The sequence below is a fragment of the Bos grunniens genome, chromosome 1, assembly GCF_055505025.1.
Source record: "Bos grunniens cultivar Pamir isolate PY7600 chromosome 1, Bosgru_T2T1.0, whole genome shotgun sequence".
Lineage (NCBI taxonomy): Eukaryota > Metazoa > Chordata > Mammalia > Artiodactyla > Bovidae > Bos > Bos grunniens.
The window spans coordinates 61,753,544-61,777,334 of NC_141165.1; the positions used below are offsets into that span (position 1 = coordinate 61,753,544).

At 40.6% G+C, this 23,791-nt stretch overlaps 1 protein-coding gene and 1 long non-coding RNA gene across 37 annotated transcripts in view; one reads left to right on the plus strand and one right to left on the minus strand.

Moving 5' to 3' along the window:
- The window catches only part of PLD1 (phospholipase D1), a 273,635-nt gene that overhangs the window by 203,581 nt on the left and 46,263 nt on the right, over positions 1-23,791 (minus strand). For 17 of the 36 annotated variants that reach the window (XR_015161610.1, XR_015161592.1, XR_015161605.1 and 14 more), the window contains exon 1: positions 7,052-7,189. The exons of 7 other annotated variants lie outside the window; for them this stretch is intronic. Coding sequence is in view for 9 of the 29 variants with exons in the window: in XM_086394261.1 (XP_086250387.1) it covers positions 14,489-14,583 (95 nt within the window). In the remaining 20 variants the exon portion in view is untranslated. Of the gene's footprint in view, positions 1-7,051; positions 7,190-14,488; positions 14,630-14,880; positions 14,936-23,791 lie in introns of those variants that run through there. 12 more of the 36 variants (XR_015161521.1, XM_086394261.1, XM_086394254.1 and 9 more) reach the window with 5 other exon arrangements.
- Positions 1,188-4,107, plus strand: LOC147379533 (uncharacterized). Its single transcript, XR_015161653.1, has 2 exons — positions 1,188-1,310; positions 3,676-4,107. It is a non-coding gene; the product is annotated as an uncharacterized LOC147379533 (long non-coding RNA).

The following is a 23,791-nucleotide window of genomic DNA, read 5'->3' on the forward strand; positions in this document are numbered from 1 at the left end:
CTTGCAAGCCAACTCAAATCCTTAGTAGGAATAGATGATGTCAGAAAGAGTGAAATAAAATAACTTCTATAGTTTATTATAAATGACACTATAACAACAATAGGTAACATTCACTTAACACTCATTGTGCATCAGGCATTCTGGGAGGCCTTATATATAAATTATTTCATTTAGTACTCAGAAGAACTCTGAAAGGTAAGTACTAGTATTATAATCCTCACTTTATAGATAAGGAAATTGAGTCTTACAGAAGTCCAGTTTTCACTCAAGATTCCAACCAACAAGCAGTGGTCGAAACTGACAATTTTGTAACACAGCCTACAACGATCACATATTAATAGATATGTACTCCCACATATTAAAAAATTTTGAATACTAAATATTTTTATTTAAATATTAAATATAGGGACTCCAGAAAACAAGAATAAGCCATTTAATCTAGTAAATAGGTGACAACAGTGAGTTCGTTTGGTTTCACCGATCTTACATTTCAGGACACTGCTGAGAAGACAGGGGCCATAGAGTAACCAGGTCATGTTCACTGAAGTGGTCTTTGATCATCATATTAAAATTTCCAGCTTTCTCACCTGTATGATTCTATTCAAATGAAATGTTCAGAATGGAAAAATCTAGAAAGGCAGAAAGCAGAATAGTGGTTGCCTAGTGCTGGGGGAGGAAGAGAGCGGGGGAGAGATAATGGGTTCAAGGTTTCTTTTGGGGGTGCCAAAAATGTCCTAAAATTAGGTTATGATGATGGTTATTCAGGGCTTCCCTGGTAGTTCAGCTGGTAAAGAATCTGCTTGCAAAGCAGGAGACCCAGGTTCAATTCCTGGGTTGAGAAGATCCCCTGGAGGAGGGCATGGCAACCCACTCCAGTATTCTTGCCTGGAGAATCCCCATGGACAGAGGAGCCTGGTGGGCTACAGTCCATGGTGTCACAAGCAGTCGGACATGACTGAGCAACTAAGCACAGCACACATGGTTATACAGCTCTGTAAATACACTAAAGGAAAGAGAATTGTATGATTTGAAGGGGTTAACCCTGTGATGTGTAAATCACACAATACACAGTTTCAATAAAGCTGCTAAAACATAATCCCCAGGGTTCAGTGTCCAGTGATCTTCAGTCACTCCCTGTGGCTGCTGTCTTCCAGAATAAACATGGGAACCAGATGTGCATTAAGTAAGCCTTTATCTGAGAACAAAATGTTCGAACAACAACGATGAGAATAAAGACCACACCTGTGAAGCTGGTCATTTTTCCTTGGAAGCCACACTGAGCCTTCAGCTTCTTTCTCCAGTGTTATGAGGTTAGTGCTGAATGGTATTAGCTTTTGATTTTTACCAACCCAGGGAAAATGGAAACATAGTTTCATTCCTTATTACTAAAATGTTTGTAAGACAGAAATATTAAAAATAGCAGCAACAGGCGAATCAAATGACCTCTAAAAGCCCCAAAAGATTCCAATCCAGTTGACTAGAACCTTGGGATCTCAATCATTCTGGGCTTCTGGGACCTCATCTGGAATAGGACGAGGAGGAAGAATGAAGTCAACTACTCCAAGGTTCTTTTCCACCTTCAACATTCCAGTCAAATCATATCTTCTAAGGACTGTCTCAGTGTGTTAATTGTCCCATTGGGCATGCATGTGTGTCCCCCGTCATTTACAACTCTTTTGCAACACCATGGACTATAGCCCGCCAGGCTCCTCCGTCCATGGGATTTTCCAAACAAAAATACTGGAGTGGGTTGCCATTTCCTTCTCCAGGGGATCTTCCCGACCCAGGGACTGACCCTGTGTCTCCTGTGTCTATTGCATTGCAGGTGGATTCTTTACCACTGAGCCACCTAGGAAGCCCCATGTCCCATTCTAAACACCAGCAATAGCCCTTAAACAAAGGAATTGTTATCAAGACATCTGGACACACTGGAAATCATGAGTGTCTTTCTTGGACTGATGTCTCAAGTATTTAAGTGCACTTCTTCCCACAGCCCTTATTTAATAAACTATCTATCTTATAATTGTATTAGCTATAACATCTAAGATTTTAAACCTGGTACATAAAAATCAAAAGGCAGTTTCCTAAAATAATGAATGCATGCATGCTAAGTAGCTTCAGTCATGTCCAACTCTGTGACTCTATGGATTGTAGCCTTCCAGAGTCCTCTGTCCTTAGGATTCTCCAGGCAAGAATACTGGAGTGGGTTGCCATGCCCTCCTCAAAATAAAGGCAGCTGTATAAATGCAGAAAAATAATTGCTCCTCAGAATAAAAATATCCTCTCCTTTATAGAAATTTATCTGGCCTCAACTCTAACCTAATTCCTCATCTATTTTAATTTTTATTATAAAACATAAATTCCTCTTAAAGGAAACCTTAAATTTACAAACTATTTGAGGAAATTAAAATCATTCTTAGAGCTACCATCTTAAATAGATTATGGGTGATGTTAAGTTACTATTAAATTTTTGTATATCTTGTCTTCATTTTTCTTTCCATGAATAATTTATATATTTTTCAAATATAAAGGGACTGAACTGAACTGAAAGGAAACATAAATATTAACATGCAGAAGAATATAAGAAGAAAATTAAAACTGCCAGAAATTCCTACCTTTAAAATAATCCCTAAATCTCTATTAACTTGAGGTGACCATCCCTTCTGCTCTCTCCCTAAGAATAACACATACAGAGAGATATATTTTAAACATGGCCAAGTATGAGAGACACAAATAGTTTGAGATCCAGTGTTTTAACTTAAATATCTGTCACCACCATTTCCTCCCCTGATAATTTTTCCTAAATAGTAATAGCAACCTAATGATCCATTATGCAATTTTCTTCTAGTGTGCATTTCAATTGTTACCAACTTTTCATGATAATAAATAACACCTCAATGAATATTTTTGTAGTTAAAGCTTTTGCACTCCTATCTGGAAAATTCTAATTATTGCCCTAATCCTTTTGTGATTTCCTCTATTGGGTTTTGGCTTCCCAAGTGGCTCAGTTGTAAAGAACCCATCTGCCATCGCAGGAGATGCAGGTTCGATCCCTGGGTTGGGAAGATCCTCTGGAGAAGGAAATGGCAAACCACTCCAGTGTTCTTGCCTGGGGAATCCCATGGACAGAGGAGCCTGGCTGACTACAGTCCATGGGGTTACAAAAAAGAGTCAGACACAACTTAGTGACTAAACAACAACTGTTGATGTTAAGAAGAGAAAGTACTTCCCAATCCAATGGTTAGAATTATTGTTTGATTTCTTTTTTTAAATTTAACTCCTTAACCTATGGACTGTATTTTTAAAGATTCCAAACTTATTTGTCACATGTTTAAGCTTTGGCCAAATCTAGAGTAAGCTATTTGCACAACATTTTAAAATGCACATTTATGTTTTTTAAGGAAATACATGTTTCATATTCTTGGCTTTCCACTTAGCTTCAGAAAGCCTTCAGGAATGACAAAACAACCAGAACTTTGATTGTCAGCAGGAAATCATACTGGTCAGGAACGAAGAGGACACCACTCATTCAGGCCAAATAAAAGCTAAACAAGTAAAAGGCCAATGTTTGAGTCTTAGTGGTTTTATTATTTTAGCCTTAAAAAGTCTCAAAAGTTCCAAGATTAGCTTATGCAGTTAAAACAGTTTTTAAAACTGTGGGCTTATTCTCCACAGGGACTGGTCACCATTGCTCTCGTTTACTGACCACTGACCAAGCTCTGCATTCTGCTTCGCCACTGGTTCTCTCCACTCATCACCAGCAGAACATGTGAGAAAGCAGAGCACAAGCTCAACCCCCACCCAATGGAAAAAGAACACAAAGGACATGCCTTACTGGTTGATGGTGGGTCAACGGGAGCATCTTTGAGTAGGAAGGGCAGCACAGATAATAGTATTTCATGGCTGCCTCTTAGTAATAATAAGGATTGGATTATATTTCCCAAAGACATCAACTTCTCACTCCATTTCTTCCCCACCACATTGCCTCTCTGAGGCACAACAATATTACTGCCAACTAGTTGTTAAGACTTGGGACAAATTATGTAACTTCCCTGGGACAATTTCATCAACTGTAAAGTGGGGATAATAAAGACAATTGACGTCTTAGGGTTGTTGTGAAGATTAAATAAGAGGCTGACACAAGGGATGGCCCTTAGGAAATGCTTTTTGAGTGTTAGCTGTTACTATTACCTTCCCTCTACTACTCCTGCCATGATTACTAATATCATCACCTCCAGAAATGCCAGAAGGTCAAACTTAATTTGGGTTCTTTAGAAGGAAAGAGGGAATAGGGGATGTCTATGGTCAGATCAGCCCTGGGAATAGAATCTGTCCTCAGCCTTTGCAATCCCTCTGGGAAGTTAGTACATACTGTCATTACTAAAATAGTGAATTTCTGAGGTGGGTGCTATCACAGCATCTCTTGCCTTCTGTCTGAGTTGCTGATAATGTAAGCACAAGACCCATTCACGTGGGCACCTTCAATGTTAGCAGGGCTGGAAACAAGAATTCAGTGAGTTAGGCATGAAAAAGGCAAAGGTGGCCATATACGAATTTGACAAGACCAGAAACTAAGTCAACAGCTGACAGCTCCCCAAACGTGCACACTGAAGATCAAGCTTATGGGCAGGAATAGAGACTGTTCATCTGGGACATGAACAGACCCGGCTGATAGGTGAACATTTACCAAGGTTCAGAAGTCAGAAAACCAACTCCTAATATCACCATTCCTCCTGATTATTCATTTCTTTCCTCTGAGTTCTTATGTTCTAGTGACATCCACCGTTCCCAGTATTTGGGGTATGGGCCAATTTGTGTTGAAATAATCTGTCCTAGGATTTTTCTCCAACTCTGAATCTAAGCTTTGTTTTAAAAGGAAATAAGGATCACATGCTTCTGGAACATAAACTATGTTCATAACCATCTGAGATTTATGAGGCATCTGGAGTACTTCTGACTGTTAACAAGAAAGCATGTTGGATAAAATTTAATCGGCTCAGAGTTTAACCTGATATGGAATGGGAAAAATGCCCATCTCTACTTGATTTTAGTCAAAAGGCAGAGATGTAACAAAACTAAACCAGTCTTGCAAGATGAGAACGAGAATTCCAATGTGTGTGCTAAGCCTGGAATCAGGAATAAGATTTGCTTTGATCCCAACTTACAGGTTTTGAGCACTCCCTTGTACAGTCTTTTTTTCCCGTCATGTTTGGAGGAAGCTTACTGTAATGGATCCTCTTTAGGAAAACCCTAAAATATGGTTTTTACAGAGTTTCCTCTCTTATTCTATCCTTTGTCACGTTGGTTTTTTTCTGTTTCTAATCAGTAGTATTTTTTTTTTTGTTATTATCTGTAGAATAAAAAGCTGTGAAGCACTTGGGAATATAGAAATTGAGACATAAATGTGTCTGATGTGAGCTTTTTAGGATTTATCCATGCCAATTAAGCACAAACGAGTAACAACAAGTAGAATGTCTTAACACTGTCCTTTAAAATCAGGGAGCAGGTATAATCAGATTGACAAAAGTCTTCTTTAAAATGTTAAGTTAATAGTATTTAACAATAATAGCATTATGCAGTACTAACACATTAATATTAAGCAAATTATACCAATCTCTGCTTTTTTTTTTTTGGATTTACTGTTGAAGAAAACATCTGCAGACACAAGGGCAATAATCAGATCAGATCAGTCGCTCAGTCATGTCCGACTCTTTGCGACCCCATGAATCGCAGCACGCCAGGCCTCCCTATCCATCACCAACTCCCGGAGTTCACTCAGACTCATGTCATACAACTGTGTCTCAGAGGGGATAAAGTCCAGTCCATTTTGCAATCCTGAGATGGCATGCAGACATAACTTTATAACTTCAGCCTCAGCGGAGATAGGACTGGGAACTTTAAAGTTTAGCAAATCACCTGAGAGATTTTTCTAAGTGTAATATCTACTTCTGTCTTCCTTCTCCCTCAGTTTTATATTTTTAGACAGAAGAGAACATGAGCGAACAGACCCTTTCTGAAACACTGTATTTCCCAGCAGGGCAAAGAAAGAGGAGATTAAAATGGTAATAATAGAAGTATATTGACATATTTTAAAACACTAGAGCTTACCTTGAACTAAACCATACCTAAAGTAACATAAAAGCCAGTATACTTCATAAGAATACTAATACTTCATATACAAAACTGAAAATATCATCAAATCGAACTATTCTTGTGAAACTGTTTAATACCAGATTGGTTTGGTGACAAGTGAACAAAGGTAAAATTGCTCTCGAGATGTCTAAGTTAATGAAATTAAGGAAGATATTCTCTTGATACTTCACTTTATTGACTTAATTTCACTTTAATACTATTAGCGATAATTTCATGCCTTCCAAGGCACACTCCGTTTTGACTGTGATATTTACTCCTAGAGTAATCTTCAATCCTGAGGAATCACTTAAGAAGAAAAACAGTGATGACTAAGAAAGGGATTCAGTTCAGCTTGATTCACCTGTGCACTCTGTCCATGTCAACTATTACACAGGTATTTTCTGAGGCATTCTAGAAAAATGCCAGGCTTTTCAAAAAGAAAATTAAAATGATATTCTGGTTCCTTTAACCATAAGTAGTAGGCCCTAGAGAAAAATACATCAGACAAGCTTGCATGCTGGCTGGGACACAGCACACTGTTGCCTTGTGCTCCAAAAAGTAAAATAAACCATGTATAAAATCATAGCTATTCCTAGAAGACATAATGAGAAGATACAATGAAAGGAATTCTGAAAAAGGAACTGAAAATGCATACAAACAAGCACAGATTTCTAGACCGCACATCTAACACAAACCAGTCATTACTGCATGGCTTCCTCCTGCATTTAATATTGTTCAACAATGCAGATAGTATAAGGAAGACTATAAACCTCAGACCTCCATAGGATCAATGAATATTATTTTCTAAAAAAACGCAGCAACAGCACAAATGCCATGCCGACTGTCATGTCATTGCCCCGTGAGAACAGAAAGAAAGTCTGACACATAAAGCAGAAAGTTCAAAATGTTATTTACTAACCTGGTGCCCCCGTGAAAGTAGTCGCTTCATATTGCTTTAAAGAAAGAATCCTTACTATGAAACCAATCTCCAGAGCAGCTGACAGCTGAGAGGGGAAAAGAAACTGACCACCCGGAGAGTCCACAAACACAGCAAAGCAAGCCCCGTTTTTGGCTGACTCCCCAAAGGCAACTTAAGTCATAGCCAAGCCCACAAAGCACTTTAGCCTATAAGCTTTAGTAATGAACTTGAAACCACTCCCATATGTTAAATAGACACTGGGCTGCTGTGAGAAATAAAATCCATGTACAGAATGAGCTAAGACTTTGGGCTTCATTTTTGTACTTGCTGCCCAAGAAAACTGTAACACACAAACTTAAACAAAGAGCATTCTCACTCCTTTCTCTCCCTTCAGATGCTGTCTTAAAGTGACTCATTCATTTTAAACAAGAGGAATACAGTCTGCCCTCCACTAGGGCCATGAAATGAGTTTTATATTGTTGCCCAAGTTGGTGGTGGTGGTGATGGAACATATAGCACTATAACTTCATGTCGCCTAAGAGGGACCATATTAAGTTATTGTTTCTGAGAATCAAAGTTACATACTATTACTATTCCTACATTTTTGAAATATATTGTTGTTGTTGTTTAGTCACCAAGTCAAGTCCGACTCTTTTTTGCAACCCCATGGATTGTAGCCCGCCGGGCTCCTCTGTCCATGGGATTCTCCAGGCAAGAATACTGAAGTGGGTTGTGATTTCATACTCCAGAGGATCTTCCTGACCCAGGGACTGAAACTGCACCTCCTGCATTGGCAGGCAGATTCTTTACTACTGCCACCAGGGAAGTCTCTTAAAATACATTAAATAAGCAAAAAACCTCATTAATCACTGAAGTCTAAAAGTTAAAGTTCAGGGGGAAAGCTTATCAAAGAACTATCTAACTTCTGAGTCTGACATGGTGTCTATAAATCTGAAAATTACTTGTAATTCAATTCTACCACCTACAGTTAGGTTATTTTATAAAACTAAAAAGTTTTTTTGGTAGTTTTGTAATTGTTTAAACTAGAGCTTAATATGACTCTCTATGGTTTTAAAATAAGAAATTTATTTTTCATTCTAAAAAAGATAATTGATAGTTTCCTTAAGCCATTTATTTTAAAAAATAATGTTCCCACATACTGCTTCTTAAGAAAGAATTAAAAATCCATGCTCTGCTTTTTAACATAAAGTGCTTGTGGTATACACAATTTTTCCCAAGTTTTCAACACCAAGAACAGTTTTAATTCTTGTTTCCATGATTTCTACCTTATTTTTAGCAGACCTGTTTAACATAATGGTCAAGATTACCAAATTCAGTGTTTCCTCTGAGCCATAAAGATGGGACCAAATAGTCCAAGGAAAATTTGCAATACTAACCACGTACTTTAATAACACTTGATTCTTTTGTTGCCAAGTAGATTTACATGTATTTACGGTAAAATCCAAGTTACTCAAAACCCGTGAAACGTAAGTCATTAGCATATTAGCTCAACAAAATCAGGCATGAAAAGCCCTGTAACTGCCTCGGATCTAATACTCGCCCTCCGCCCTCCCCCATCCACTCCCAGGGTCAGAGCTCAACAGTTTCTCCAGGAGTCAGTTCAGAACGAGGGGGAGCAAGGCAGCCACTTCAATGAGAAAACCAGCCTCAAGACTTTGGCCCCTGCGTTATAAAGGAGCCAGTGCCCCACCTGGTGGCAAAACCAAGAAAAGGCTGAAATAATTAAACCTCAGGGGAAATAACTTGCCGTTGGAAGAAAAAGAAGGGGAAGAAAAGGATGAGTTATAAGAGCACATTAACGTCACATACAATATGTGGTAGGAATCACGAAAAGTTTCTTTCCCACAGACCAGAATATTTATAGAGGGTATGAAAATATTCATGCAAAAGAAAAAGTATAATTACATTCAAAACCTGTGGATCTGGTTTGCAAGCATATATAATGATTTGCATTCCCAGAGAAATATTCTCATAAATAACATTGATCTCTCCTTTACCCAAAGGGCTGCAAGAAAAATTCCTGTGAGACCAGCATAATCTCTGAAATGTAAAAACCCTGGATACATCCCAACTCAGCGAGCTAACTGCTGGTGGGACTGTGTCTCCATCATTCTGTTAAGATGCTATATCCCCAGGATTCTTCCTATCTTTCTTTCAAACAGTATTTCCTTTTGTCTAATATAAATTATTTCTGTAAAAATCGATGTTCTGATATCCTCAGCGGAGATGAAGAACAGTTAAACACTGGGTTTTGAATTACATGACAGTCTTTAATAAAACTCCAGCAAAAATAAAAGTATAATAGGATGTGACTTTTAAATAAGCCCAGGCCATGCTACTGGAACTAAGACTAATATTACAAAACTTACTGAAACTAAAACTAATAGCTAATATTTAAGCTCTCACAATACGCTAGGCATGGTTCTAAAGTGCTTCAAGAGATTAATTCATTTAAATCACCCCAATCTATTATTTTGCCAGTTTCACAGATGAGAAAGCTGAGGCCTCTAAAGAGTAAGTACCTTGCCAAGATCAAACAGCGAGTGGTGGAACTGGGATTAGAACTCAGGTCATCTGGCTCTAAAGTCAGTGCTGCTAATCACGTAAGATGATAATGCTGTCCTCCTCCGTGCGTACCACGGTGAAACTGCCAGGCTCTGGTCAAATGAAAGGGAGCAGGAGACGGTTGGACAAGGACTTTGTGTGGGCAGTCCTTGTGATAGTGCTGGCTGGGAAAGGCATCCCAGCCAAGCAGCCACAGAACTGAGACCTGGAGGCCATAAGGCAGCTGAGGGATCCCCAAGCAGAGGGCACTCACTCAGCCTGCCAAGACAAACGGGGAAGTGGGAAGCAGGCCACCAAAGGGACCACAGGCAGCCTGGTGAGGCTGGGAGACCAACAGAAGAAAACTCTGTGAGAGAGGCAGGAGTCCTCTGATGTCACATCATGGAGATAAAGAGGCATCATCAAGAGATTGTAAACCATAATGTGACCAGAGGTGTGTGTTGGAAAGAGAAGTAAGGAGGAACTAGACCCTGCAAGGTAAGCGGAAATTTAGAAGACATTCCAGGTAAAGGAAATGACACATCAGTGCTTTAAAATGTACAAGTCTACACTTCCACAGATATCATCAAGGAGACTGGGGCAGTAATCCGGGCAGCAGCAGTGCTCACTTACTTGCTCAAGCTGGGTTCGGGGCCTGAGCCCTGTGGAGGTTGTTAATGCCACCAACAGAACTGGGCACACAGAAGGAAGAGTAGGCTGGCAGAAGAAGGAGGGGTGGGATGGACAAGACAAGGAGGTGGGCTTTGGAGGCTATCAATAAAGGGTGGATATTATGTTCTTACTTTTTTGGTATACTGATAACTGTATATCAGTCTAATTGGTTTCTTTCGTAACCCTATGCAGTCTGGTATTTTCTCTTAAGAATCTTTGCTGCAAGAACTTTTGCCTTGCAACTAATTGGCTTCAGGACAGCTTTACTATAAAAGACAAAATAATGAAAATAAATTAAAATAGGGACATTAAAAAGGATATAATGAAACATGAAAAACTAATAACAAAAACTTAAAACTACTTCAAACATTGTGAAAGCAATGATACTTCCTTTCTCAAAGTCAATCATTAATGATTCAGGGTCTAATGTTGGACATACAGCTCCATGGTATTAAAAAAAAAAAAATCTGCTGTAAGACTCTTCAGATTTCTCTGTAAGTAGAATGAACAGACAAGAGATGCTGCTCTCTCTCTCTCTATATATATATATATATATAACATATACAAACATATATATAAAGCAGTGCATATCTGGACTACATTAAATATTACATGACAGTCCTCATTTCACCAAATCACCTAAGCCAGATTCTGTGCCAAATACCGAAATTCTGTCTACATCATGTTCTGTACTATCAAATAACAAAAAATGTCACCATTTTCATAAAACTTACCAAGAATCATGTAACCATTTATTCTGGGGATATTGGAGGAGTTTGAGTCTCCCTTTGCCTTCAACTTCTAATACTGAGTGATAAATCTGGTAAAGGTGACATTACAAGAGGAGATGTATCTAAATGAGCTAAAGAATCGATATGTAATATTCTCAAACAGTGTCATGTATTACTAGCCTCCACTTTTATATTTGCCATCGGTTGGTAAACTTTTGGTTCTGACAAGAGAGAGATGGCTGTGCCCATGAAAGGATTAGCAAACTGTTATCATTTTCTGAGCGCCGAAGAATTGATGCTTTTGAACTGTGGTGTTGGAGAAGACTCTTGAGAGTCCCTTGGACTGCAAGGAGATCCAACCATCCTTTCTGAAGGAGATGAGCCCTGGGATTTCTTTGGAAGGAATGATGCTAAAGCTGAAACTCCAGTACTTTGGCCACCTCAAGTGAAGAGTTGATTCATTGGAAAAGACCCTGATGCTGGGAGGGATTGGGGGCAAAAGGAGAAGGGGACGACAGAGGATGAGATGGCTGGATGGCATCACTGACTCAATGGACGTGAGTCTGAGTGAACTCCGGGAGTTGGTGATGGACAGGAAGGCCTGGCGTGCTGCGATTCATGGGGTCTCAAAGAGTCGGACACGACTGAGCGACTGATCTGATCTGATTGTTTTCTAGCACAGTATTCAGCCTGGCTTTACACTCTCTTATTTCACACTTCAGTAAGTTTTCTTATCACTGTATTTTCTATCAAGTTGCTATAACACAGTTGAAACCAATTGTCAACCACTTTCTGTTTTATGGCAAAACTGCCTTAGGCCAATTAATTGTGCAGTAAAACTGCTTTATGGCAAAGATGTTTACTGCAGAAAGGCCTAGAACCTCTAATTTTATTCACTTAAAAGTATGCATTTAATTTAATGCATTAAACATTATTTTGTAAAGGGATTCATTAGCTTCACTAGAATGCCAAAGGGGTCCTTGCAAACTCTCAAAAAAGCAAAGAACATCTGATGCAAAGGATGGGGGGCGGGTAACACAGGAAGACACTTAAGGAATTCAGAAAAGGGGAGACAGAGTATGAGATGACCAGGATTCAAATCCAGGATATTGATTTGTGTTCTTTCCTCCACCAACTCTACACTCTAAAATAATAAAAACAGAATCCCTTCATTTGTGTCAACAAAGTACTTTCACAGGTTACAGCTCACTGCTGCTGCTGCTGCTAAGTCACTTCAGTCGTGTCCGACTCTGTGTGACCCCATTGACGGCAGCCCACCAGGCTCCCCCGTCCCTGGGAATCTCCAGGCAAGAACACTGGAGTGGGTTGCCATTTCCTTCTCCAATGCATGAAAGTAAAAAGTGAAAGTGAAGTTGCTCAGTCGTGTCTGACTCTTAGCGACCCCATGGACTGAAGCCTACCAGGCTCCTCCGCCCATGGGATTTTCCAGGCAAGAGTACTGGAGTGGGGTGCCATCGCCTTCTCCATACTGCTCACTAGCTCATCACAAAGACCCAGTAGGAAGTAGGAAAAGGCAGGTGATACCAACCTGCCTGAAACCTCAGAGAAGCCGCTGCCCAGAAAGACACCACTCCTTGGGCCAGTCCCAGGCATGGAAACTGGGATCTGCCCCCCCACCCTACAGAGCTGAAGCTGTAGTCCTGAGTGCAGAAGAGGCGATGACAAGCCCTCATATCACATTAGCTAGAACCTGATCAGGAGAGGATGAAAGAGTGCACAAGTATATCCTGCTTCTCTTCAGGCTTTCATTTGCAGGCAGGCCTAACAATTTACTTGGATGCTTTGCTCTTAACTCTTATTTAATTTTGATTTGTGATGGGGGTGAATTACAGGACTTACAGTATTTCAACTGTTTGATTTTCCTCTGGCTGTAACCAGAACAGAAGCCTATACTTAAGCAATTAGTCTGAAAATAGATAGACAGGCTGAAACAATGTGCTCTCTGTTCTCTCCTGGCTGTGCCCACCAACGGCATTCATTATTTAATCTGGGACACGTGTTGTCAGGGCTGTGTTAACAACAATGTGTCTTATTGTCTTCATGTCCATTCCCTATTCTGCCACATCTGTCATGGCTCATATCTGTTTTGCATCTTTTTTTGTTTTATTTTGATTCTCTTATTTTTACAGGATCATTTTCTTAATTACTACAGATTGCTCTGAAATCTGTTCTAATGCTCCAAAAGGTTACATTTATTAACTTGCTGATAACAAAAAAACTTAATGGACACACATTCTTTTAGATGCAAATCTATATAAAATTATATTATTAAAGCAAATTTTATCTCATAGTTGGTTAGATAACCTATCCTTTTTAAAAAAACAATCTGATCAGTTCACAGGTCACTCTGGCCTCTTCTCATATAAGGTGTTTCCTTTCACATGATAATGAGAAGGTGGCTATACATGACTGACCAAATATGCTTGTAGGGGAGGAAAATTTTTCCCTTCTAAGTTCTTTGGCTGGTCTAATAATTAAATTGATACAGACAGATTAACAAGAGAAAAATTAATTTTGTATATATGAGAGCTGACAAAAACGTGGGATGCAAAGAAGTAACCAAAGAAGGTAGCTTTTATACCTTTTAGACAAAAGAAACAATAAATTTGTGAAGAAATGACAAAATACAGGGGTTTGGGCTTGGCCCAGCAAATCAGTGTAGTAACAAAGTTTGTTTATACAACCCTCTTGGCCCTGAATTCCCTGTCTCTGGCAATGAGGGTGCCTTCAAACCTCCTGGTACAGGGAAGATCCCTTCCACCTGGGAGATTTAGTTCCTGGTCTCAGGGAGACAAAGGAGGATCAGAGTATTCTTGTATCAGCTGTTTCTTAAATAACTTTAATTCAAAATAATCAATATGCCTAAGTAGCATATTTTAGGGTGACATATACTTCTCTTTCATGTTGTTCAGAAAAAACCCTGAGTATTTCTTTTTTTTTTGAACAAATATATGAATATTTTTATTTGTTCCTTAGTCTACCTCTTTATACTCTTCTAAAAGAGAAGGAAGTGCTTAACATGCTCTTTTCCCACTTTCATCCACTATTGAGGAGTGAAAAAAATGAGTATTTCTTAATATGCATATTAAAATGTAAATTATTATGTTTATTGGTTGGCCTTTAATTTCTAAGTTTCTCTAGTCTTTTAAAAAATTTTATTTTAAATTGGATGATAGTTACAATATTGTGTGGGTTTCTGCCATACATAAACATGAATCAGCCATAGATACACAAATGTTCCCTCCCCCTGGAACCTCCCTCCCACCTCCCACCCTTTCCCAATGATGCAGGGAACCCAAATCCAATGCTAAGTTTTTGTATGTAGTTTTTCTACTCTTTTAAATAAGAAATCATAGTGAAAACTGTCCCTTGCCTTTGAGTCCTAGCCACTTGAGTGAGAATTCTTGTGGATAAAAAGAAAAAAAGAGAGAGTTTAAAGTTATCTTACAGGCTCTGGTTACAGAAGGGCAGTGTCCTCCTGTGGCTCCTCTCCTTGGATACATGGACACATGGACTTCGCAAGCCAACCCACTGTCTGGGCATCAGAGAGTAACCACCTAGGGCACTTGTACTGTGGGGGAGAAGGGAGTGAACCTGGCGAAGGCAAGCCTGTGATGCGTTACCTTCTTTCCTAACCATGCAGAAGTGCTTCCTTCCTTGCTTGTCCAACCCAAGTAAGGACGGGCAGTTCCTGTCGCCTGAATCATTTGCTTTCATTCCTACCTTGTTTTCTTTGTGCTGCTCTCAAACTGCTTCCTCACAAGACCTCTCCCTCCTGCCAAACCGATTTATTACATTCTTTACCTCCCCTAGTCCTTAGGGTTTATGTCACTGCCCCACCTTTGATGCCCATGCACCTCATGGCCAATAAAGGATTAAAATCCTCCCCAGCATTTCAAGAGGCAGCCCAAATCCACATGTTCCACGAAGCCTCCTCAGACGACTCTAGTTAAAAAAAAAAAAAAAAGCTTTTATTTCTTAGACCTAGAACATCATCAGCAAATGTATTAGACAACTAATTAAGCATGATAACATCTGTTCTGTTGTCTTGATTGGTTATTTAAATATTCGATGGCATTTAGGGCTTTCCTCATAGCTCAGTTGGTAAAGAATCTGCCTGGGTCGGGAAGATCCACTGAGAAGTGATAGGCTACCCACTCCAGTATTCTTGGGCTTCCCTGGTGGCTCAGCTGGTAAAGAATCTGCCTGTAATGTGGGAGACCTGAGTTCTATCCTTGGGTTGGGAAGATCCCCTGGAGAAGGGAAAAGCTACCCACTCCAATATTCTGGCCTGGAGAATTCCATGGACTGTGAAGTCCACGGGGTCACAAAGAATTGGACACGATTGAGCGACTTTCACTTGGCATTTGACTTTTCATGTACTTATATCTATTCCCTCCAACTAAGTTACCAATAACTGGATTGTAAGTTATACTTCTGAAATCAACCACTGTAAAAAGTATACAGCAGGCAAAGTCCACCTTACTTAGCATAAGTATCTGTTGATTAATCATAAGAGATTTCAATCATGTATATATTTTGCTTATTTTTGGCTGCACTGGGTCTTTGTTGCTTTGCGAGGGCTGTCTCCAGGTGCGGTGTGTAGGCTTCCCATTGCAGCAGCTTCTCTAGTTGCAGAGCACAGGCTCCAGGGGCTCAGTTTTCAGTAGTTTCAGCTCATGGGCTCAGTAGTTTCGGCTCGCAGGCTCAGTAGTTGTGGCACATGTCACTCCACAGCATGTGGAATCTTCCTGGACCAGGGGTCAACCCGTGTCCCCTGCATTGGCAAGTGGATTACTATCCACTGCACCACCAGGAAAGTCCTAGATCATTTACATTATTGAATAGCAATCATAATCTCATCAGCCAACACTATTGCCACAATGTCTTATTACACTCAATATCTTATTTGGCATTCACATTTGCTGTATGAGGTAAATACCATTATTTTCCCCATTTCTCAGATGAAGAAAATGAGGCCAGCAAGGTTAACTTGCCCACAGTCATTCTTTCAACATAAATTTATAGAGCACTTACTATGTGACAAGCATTGTTAACAGTATTAACCCTTCAAAGCAGAAAGTCCTTGACCTCAGGGAGTTTGTATGTATTCTACTAGGAAATAGACAATTAACAAATAAAACACATATCAAAGCAGATAATGCTAAGTGCTAAGAAGAAAACCAAAGCAGAGTAAACAAGTGGAGAGCATGGGGTGAGGGGACACTCTCCTTACATAGGGTGGCCAAAAAAGGCCTCTCTGGGGAGATGACACTTAAGCAGAGACCAGAATGAAATAAAGTAACAAGATTTATAATTATCTAGGGAAAAGGTTACAGGCAGGAGAAACAGAAATCACAAAGGCCCTGAGGCCAAAAGCTTAGAATGTGCAAGAACAACAAAAAAGCCAATGAAGTCAAGAGTATTGTGAAAGAAAGAGCAACAGAATGAAGTCAGAGCGTGAACAGAGAAGTCTGATCATCTAAGGCTTTTTAAACCATTGCAGAAGTTTTCTTCCCCCTAAATATAAGAGAAAGGTTCTAGAAGGTTTTAATCATGGGAGTGAAATGCTCCTCTGATTAAACATTTTTAAAGGTGACTCAAGTTATGTAACGGAGAAGGCAATGGCACCCCACTCCAGTACTCTTGCCTGGAAAATCGCATGGACAGAGGAGCCTGGTAGGCTGCAGTCCATGGGGTCCCTAAGAGTTGGACATGACTGAGCGACTTCACTTTCACTTTTTACTTTCATGCATTGGAGAAGGCAATGGCACCCCACTCCAGTACTCTTGCCTGGAAAATCCCAGGGACGGGGGAGCCTGGTGGGCTGTAGTCCATGGGGTCGCTAAGAGTCGGACATGACTGAGCGACTTCCCTTTCACTTTTCACTTTCATGCATTGAAGAAGGAAATGGCAACCCACTCCAGTGTTCTTGCCTGGAGAATTCCAGGGACGGGGGAGCCTGGTGGGCTGCCGTCTATGGGGCAGAGAGTCAGACACGACTGAAGCGACTTAGCAGCAGCAGCAGCAGCAAGTTATATAAAGAATAGAGTGAGACAAAGCAGATTACTTAGAATACTGGAGTAAACCAGGTGGAGATGATGGTGGCTTGGAATAGAGTGATGGCTAGGAAGTAAATAGAGCTCTATGATAGAGCCAAGAGGGTTTTCTAATGTAGGGTTGTTACCGAGTCCAAGCTCACTCTGCTCCCCACACTACAGGCCAATAAATCTGAGAGGAGGTGTTGGGACAAGGAAGGGACTTTATTCAGGAGGTGGCTGACTGAGAAGGTGACAGGCTCCTGCCTCAAAATAGCCATCTCACTGGGGCCTGGATGCCAGGTTCTTTAATGGATCAGAGATGGGGGAGGTGAGGAAACAAAGTAAAAAGACTATTCAATCCTTGCAAATGTCTCCTAGAATAGCAAGCTTCAGGCAGGGAGATATATTAGTTTCATTTCCTTACAGTCATTTCTTGGGTGGTGTAAAATGGAACATCTCCTATCTGCAATTCTGGCCTACTCAAATGTGAATTTCTAGGCCACCCTGGTAAGCAGGAGTCAAGGGGTGCCAGATGTTGAGCCATTTGCCAGACTAAGAACGTCATAGTCCTTCACAGGTGGGCAGGGGCAGGGTATCTTCCTGAGGCAGGCCATTAGGTATGCCTATAATCAGATCAGATCAGATCAGTCACTCAGTCGTGTCCGACTCTCTGCGACCCCATGAATCGCAACACACCAGGCCTTCCTGTCCATCACCAACTCCCGGAGTTCACTCAGACTCACGTCCATCGAGTCAGTGATGCCATCCAGCCATCTCATCCTCTGTCATCCCCTTCTCCTCCTGCCCCCAATCCCTCCCAGCATCAGAGTCTTTTCCAATGAGTCAACTCTTCGCATGAGGTGGCCAAAGTTTCAGCTTTAGCATCATTCCTTCCAAAGAAATCCCAGGGCTGATCTCCTTCAGAATGGACTGGTTGGATCTCCTTGCAGTCCAAGGGACTCTCTTCTCCAACACCACAGTTCAAAAGCATCAATTCTTCAGTGCTCAGCCTTCTTCACAGTCCAACTCTCACATCCATACATGACCACAGGAAAAACCATAGCCTTGACTAGACGAACCTTTGTTGGCAAAGTAATGTCTCTGCCTTTGAATATGCTATCTAGGTTGGTCATAACTTTCCTTCCAAGGAGTAAGCGTCTTTTAATTTCATGGCTGCAGTCACCATCTGTAGTGATTTTGGAGCCCAGAAAAATAAAGTCTGACACTGTTTCCACTGTTTCCCCATCTATTTCCCAATGTGAAATGTGCTGTGTTCAGGCATGTCTGACTCTGCAACCCCATGGACTGTAGCCCCATGAATACTAGTGCCACCTGGGAAGCCCAGGTGGGAAGCCTTGAGATACCCAAGTGGTCCAGTGGTAAAGAATCCACCTGCCAATGCAGGAGACATAAAAGACGCAGGTTTGATCCCTGGGTCAGGAAGATACCCTGGATGGTATGGCAACCCACTCCAGTATTCTTGCCTGCAGAATCCCATGAGCAGAGGAGCCTGGTGGGCTACAGTACACAGGGTTGCAAAGAGTCAGACATGACTGAAGCCACTTAGCACAGGCACACGCATAATAACAAAAGCAGCAAGATAAGGGTTAAAGTCACAGAGCAGATCCAGTGCGAATTCAAAATTAACCTTTCCTGGTTACAGGGTGATGCACAGTGTAGGAGAAAGAGAGGTGCCAAGGAAGACTGTAAGATTGATATATGAGCAACAAGGATAAAAGTCAGTTACTGACTTGGGGAACATGGTGGATGGTAGGGAGTCAGAAGGTGCAAGACATTTCAAAGGCAAATCATGAGTTCCATTTGGAATGGTTAAGTTTGAGATACCTTTTAGATATTCAAATGAAGATGGGTAGGAAGTTGAATATATAAGTCTGGGGTTTGTATATTTAAGTCCTGGATAAAGGATTGAGATATGAAATTGGGAGTCTTATGGCTTTAGACATTGTGATAGTTTTATATAACATATTCACACCATGAGATTGACTGATAATGGATAAAGGACAGAACTCTGAAGACTGAGGCTCAGGGACCTCTAACATCTGAATGTCAGGAAGAAAAAGATCCAGCAAAGGAGACCAAAAAATAGCTGCCAATGAGATGGGAGGAAGACCAGGAGAACATGGGGAGACAAAGCCAGGTGAACAAAATGCTTCAAGGATAGAGTGATCAATTATGTCAACGGCAGTTGAAAGACGAAGGATGGGGAAGACTGAACTGACCATCGGATACAGCAGCACGGAGGCCACTGGTGACCTAGACAAGAGTGGCTTCAGGGGAATTGGGGCACAAAACTTAGAAGGAGTAGGTTCAAATGAAACTGTGACTACAAGACATTGCTGAGAGAAATTAAAGATCTAATAAATGGACATACCATGTTCATGGATTAAAAGACTAAATATTAAGATGCAAGTTCTCCACAAACTGATCTATAAGTTCAATAAACACAATCATGTTCATTTCACTGGGCTTTTTGTAGAAATTGACAAGCTAATTCTAAAATGTGTACAGAAATGCAAATGACCTTGCATAGCCAAATCGATTATAAAAAATGAGACCAAAGTTGGAGGACTTACACTACCTGACTTTAAGACTTTGACTAGTAAATCTACAGTAATCAGTCTGACACTGGCATGGGATCAATAAGAAAAATCAGTGAGACAGAACAGAGAACTTAGAAACAGACTCACACTTATATGATCATTTGAATTTTCACAAGTTGACAGAAAAATCCAACAGCAAAAGACAAGGATTTATAACAAATGATGTTAAGACAACTACATATCTATATGGCAAAATAAATAAATCTTGACCCCAACCTCACACCACATATAAAAATTAATTTAAAATGTATCATAGACCTAAATATAAAAGCTAAAACTATAAAACTTTTAGATATTAAAGCAATTAACTTAAAAAAATAGACAATCAAAATTAAAATTTTCTGCTCATCAAAAGACACCATTAAGAAAATGAATATGTGCAAGATTGGGGCAGGGAACTTCCCTGGCAGTCTAGTGGCTAAGATTCTGTGCCTTCATTGCATGCAGCACAAGTTTGATCCCAGGCCCGGGGACTAAGATCCCATGTGCCACACAGTACAGCCAAAGAGAGACAAAAAAGAAAGAAAATGAATAGGTAAATCAAAGTCTGGGAGAAAACATATGTAAATCATATATCTGACAAAGAATCATATCTAGGATATGTCATGAACGCTTATAATTCAATAAAAAGAGAACAAAAGATTTGATAACTTCGCAGAAGAAGATAAACTAATGATCAATAAGGACATGAAAAGTACTGAATGTTAATATTCATCAGACACATTTATATAATAAAAAGTACAATGAGATGTCACTACATACTCACCAGAATGGATATACATGAAAAAAACTGACAAAACCAAATACTGACCAGGAAACAGAACAATCAACAGAATACTGTTGGTCAGAGTGTAAAACAATACTACCATTTTTTTCTTATAAAACTAAATACACCTACCCTATGACCCAATAATTTCACTCCTAAGTATTTAGCCAAAAAGAAACCCTACATCCACAAAAAAGAACTTTGTGTTTGTTTGTGGCAAGTTTATTCATAACAGCCCCAAGCTAAAAACAGCCTGTGTGTGCTGTGTGCTAAGTCGCTTCAGTCGTGTCTGACTCTGCAGCCCTATGAACTGTAGCCCATCAGGTTCCTCTGTCCATGGGATTCTCCAGGCAAGAACACTGGAGTGGGTTGCCATGTCACCACTGAGATCTTCCTGACCCAGGGATCAAATCCACATCTCAAGTCTCCTTCATTGGCAGGTGGGCTCTACCATTAGCACCAGCTAGGAAGCCCCAAAACAGCCTAGGGATCCATTAATAGGAAAATGAATAAACAAACTGTTGTAGAAACAATAGAATAATACTGAGCAATAGAAAGGTATGAATAACACATATTTTACAGCTAAATCTCAAATATGTCATGCTGAGTGAAAGAACATACACAAAAGAGTACATGTGCAATTCAAGCTATTGTATGCGATGTAGTTGTTCTTCAGTGGCTCAGTCGTGTCTGACCCACTTGGATTGCAGCACACCAAGCTTCCCTGTCCTTCACCATTTCCTGGAACTTGCACGAACTCATGTCCATTGAGTCAGTGATGCCATCCAACCATCTCATCTTCTGTCGTCCCCTTCTCCTCCTGTCTTCTATCTTTCCCAGCATCAGGGTCTTTTCCAATGAGTTGGCTCTTTGTACCAAGTGACCCAAGTATCGGAGCTTCAGCTGCAGCATCATCCTTCCAATGAAATAGTCAGCACTGATTTCCTTTAGGATTGACTGGCTTGATCTCCTTGCAGTCCAAGGGACTCTCAAGAGTCTTCTGCCAGCACCACATTTCAAAAGCACCAATTCTTCGGCACTCAGCCTTCTTTATAGATCAACTCTCACATCCAGACATATATACGATGGGGGAAAATCAAAACAGAGGTTGGCTCTGGCAGAAGATGGGAGGATGGGCTGGGGATTGATTGAGAAGGAGCATGAGGGAACTTTCTGTGGTGACAGTCACGCTCCATATCTTAATAAAGGTTTGGATTGCAAAGGTGGTGTACTCATATGTCAGAACCCTGGGTGAGTCACTTAATCTCCAAAGAGAGAAGACTATGAATAAATACTGAACTCTAACTAATAATATGCACACTGAAGTGTTTAATAGAGCATGTACTGATGCCTGCAACTTGTTTAAAGTGCATCTTAAACCTAAGTTTGATTGATGAAATAGTCACGGAATGAAAAGATGACAAGATATGTATTAAAGCAAATAAAGCAAAACATCAATTGTAGTCTAGGTGGTGGTTATATGGGAGTTCACTTAAAATTCTTTCAGCTTTTTTATATGTTTGAAAATATTCATAATAACAGATGGAGTGGGGGTGGAAAGTCTGAGGTAAGTTATTGGAGGCAGAGAAAACAGACAACTTATTCAAAGGGTTTTGCTTTAAAGAGGAACAGAGAGGTGGGGCAAAGCTTCCTGGAGACAAAGGATTAAGGAGGGTATTTTTAAAGAAGGGAGATATTAAAAAATGTTTGAATAAGAATGATCCAGTAAAATGAGGATCTTTGATGAAGTTAGTGGGAGGATACTGTAGAAGAAAGTGCCAAACAGGCAAGAGCAAAGGATCTGGTGGGTGGGGAATGAGATAGACTTCAGCCAGGAACACACACAACTCCTCTGTAGCAAAGAGTGGGGGTTTGGAGAATAGAATTATAAGACAATGGCAACTCACTCCAGTACTCTTGCCTGGAAAATCCCATGGACGGAGGAGTCTGGTAGGCCGCAGTCCATGGGGCCGCTAAGAGTCGGGCACAACTGAAGCGACTTAGCAGCAGCAGCAGCAGTAGGATTTGGCGGGAAATAAGAGGCTTTTCTTCTGACTACTTCTAGTTTCCTATTGAAATCAACAGGAAGATCACTGGCTGAGAGACAGGAGGGGATGCAGGAGGTTTGAGCAGAGAGACAAAGGTGTGGAATAATCACCTAGTAAAGTGAGAGAATGAATTTACTAGGGAACATGGTAGAATTGCCAGAGAGTGCTGTGTCCGTGCAGGAGGTAAGTTAATTAATTCAGTATCATCAGAGCTGTGTGTGTGTGTGTCTAGGTGGGGTACAAGGTTATGCCTGGACAACTCTGATTTTAACCAAGGTTGGGTTTTTCAGGAGAGTGAGAAAGAGGAAGGAGAAAGGCGACACAACAGTAAACCATGGGATGTGACGTGAGTAGAGGGGGAATATACAGGTCATTGATGGAGAGCAAGAGTGGCAGAGTCAGAGGATCATGGGTGAAATTGTTCATCTGGGATATCAGAAGTGAGCAGAGAAGTTGGTAGATGGTGGAGCTTGGGTTTAAACTCAGATGTCTGATTCCTAAGTCCATGCTCCTAACTGTAACTCCCCACCCCTCCTTGCCTAGCATTTTCAGCACTCTTGTCCTCTATAAATCTCTGCCTTTGGACAATCTGTGTACCAATTTGATCTTTCCAAGACTCAATGGCACTATGTGCCCTCATGTCCTCAAAAGTAATTTTTAAAGAAAGTGTTTTTATTTTCATGAAATTGGGAAATACAAGACAAAGAGTTGGTGTGATTTTTCATCCCTGGTGGCTCAGACAGTAAAGAATCTGCCTGCAATGCAGAAGACAAGGGCTTGATCCCTGGGTCAGGAAGATCCCCTGAAGAAGGGAATGGCTACCCACTCCAGTATTCTTGCCTGGACAGAGGAAAGTATTCCATGGACAGAGGAGCTTGGTGGGCTACAGTCCATGAGATAGCAAAGAGTCAGACATGACTGAGAGACTAATGCACTTCATTTCAACAAACTGGCTACAAGAGAAAAAAATTATTCTCTTGTCTCTCAGCACATCCCTTTATGCCTTATTATTTCCCACTACTAAAACAACCATTTTGCTACTTGGAACAAAACACATACCACTGTTAGGAGAAGCACAATGATTGAAACCACCCACCCTGGCCAGCTACCACAGTAACCACACGTATGAGTTATTTTATGACAGGAGGTCCTGGTAAGGAAAATGAAACTAATAAGCCACCAACAACCAGAAGAGTTGAGGAAAGGTCAAAAGGAAATGCCATCTGTCCTTCCACCTCCCAGAATCCTTCTCCTTGACATCCATCTTGGATGAGC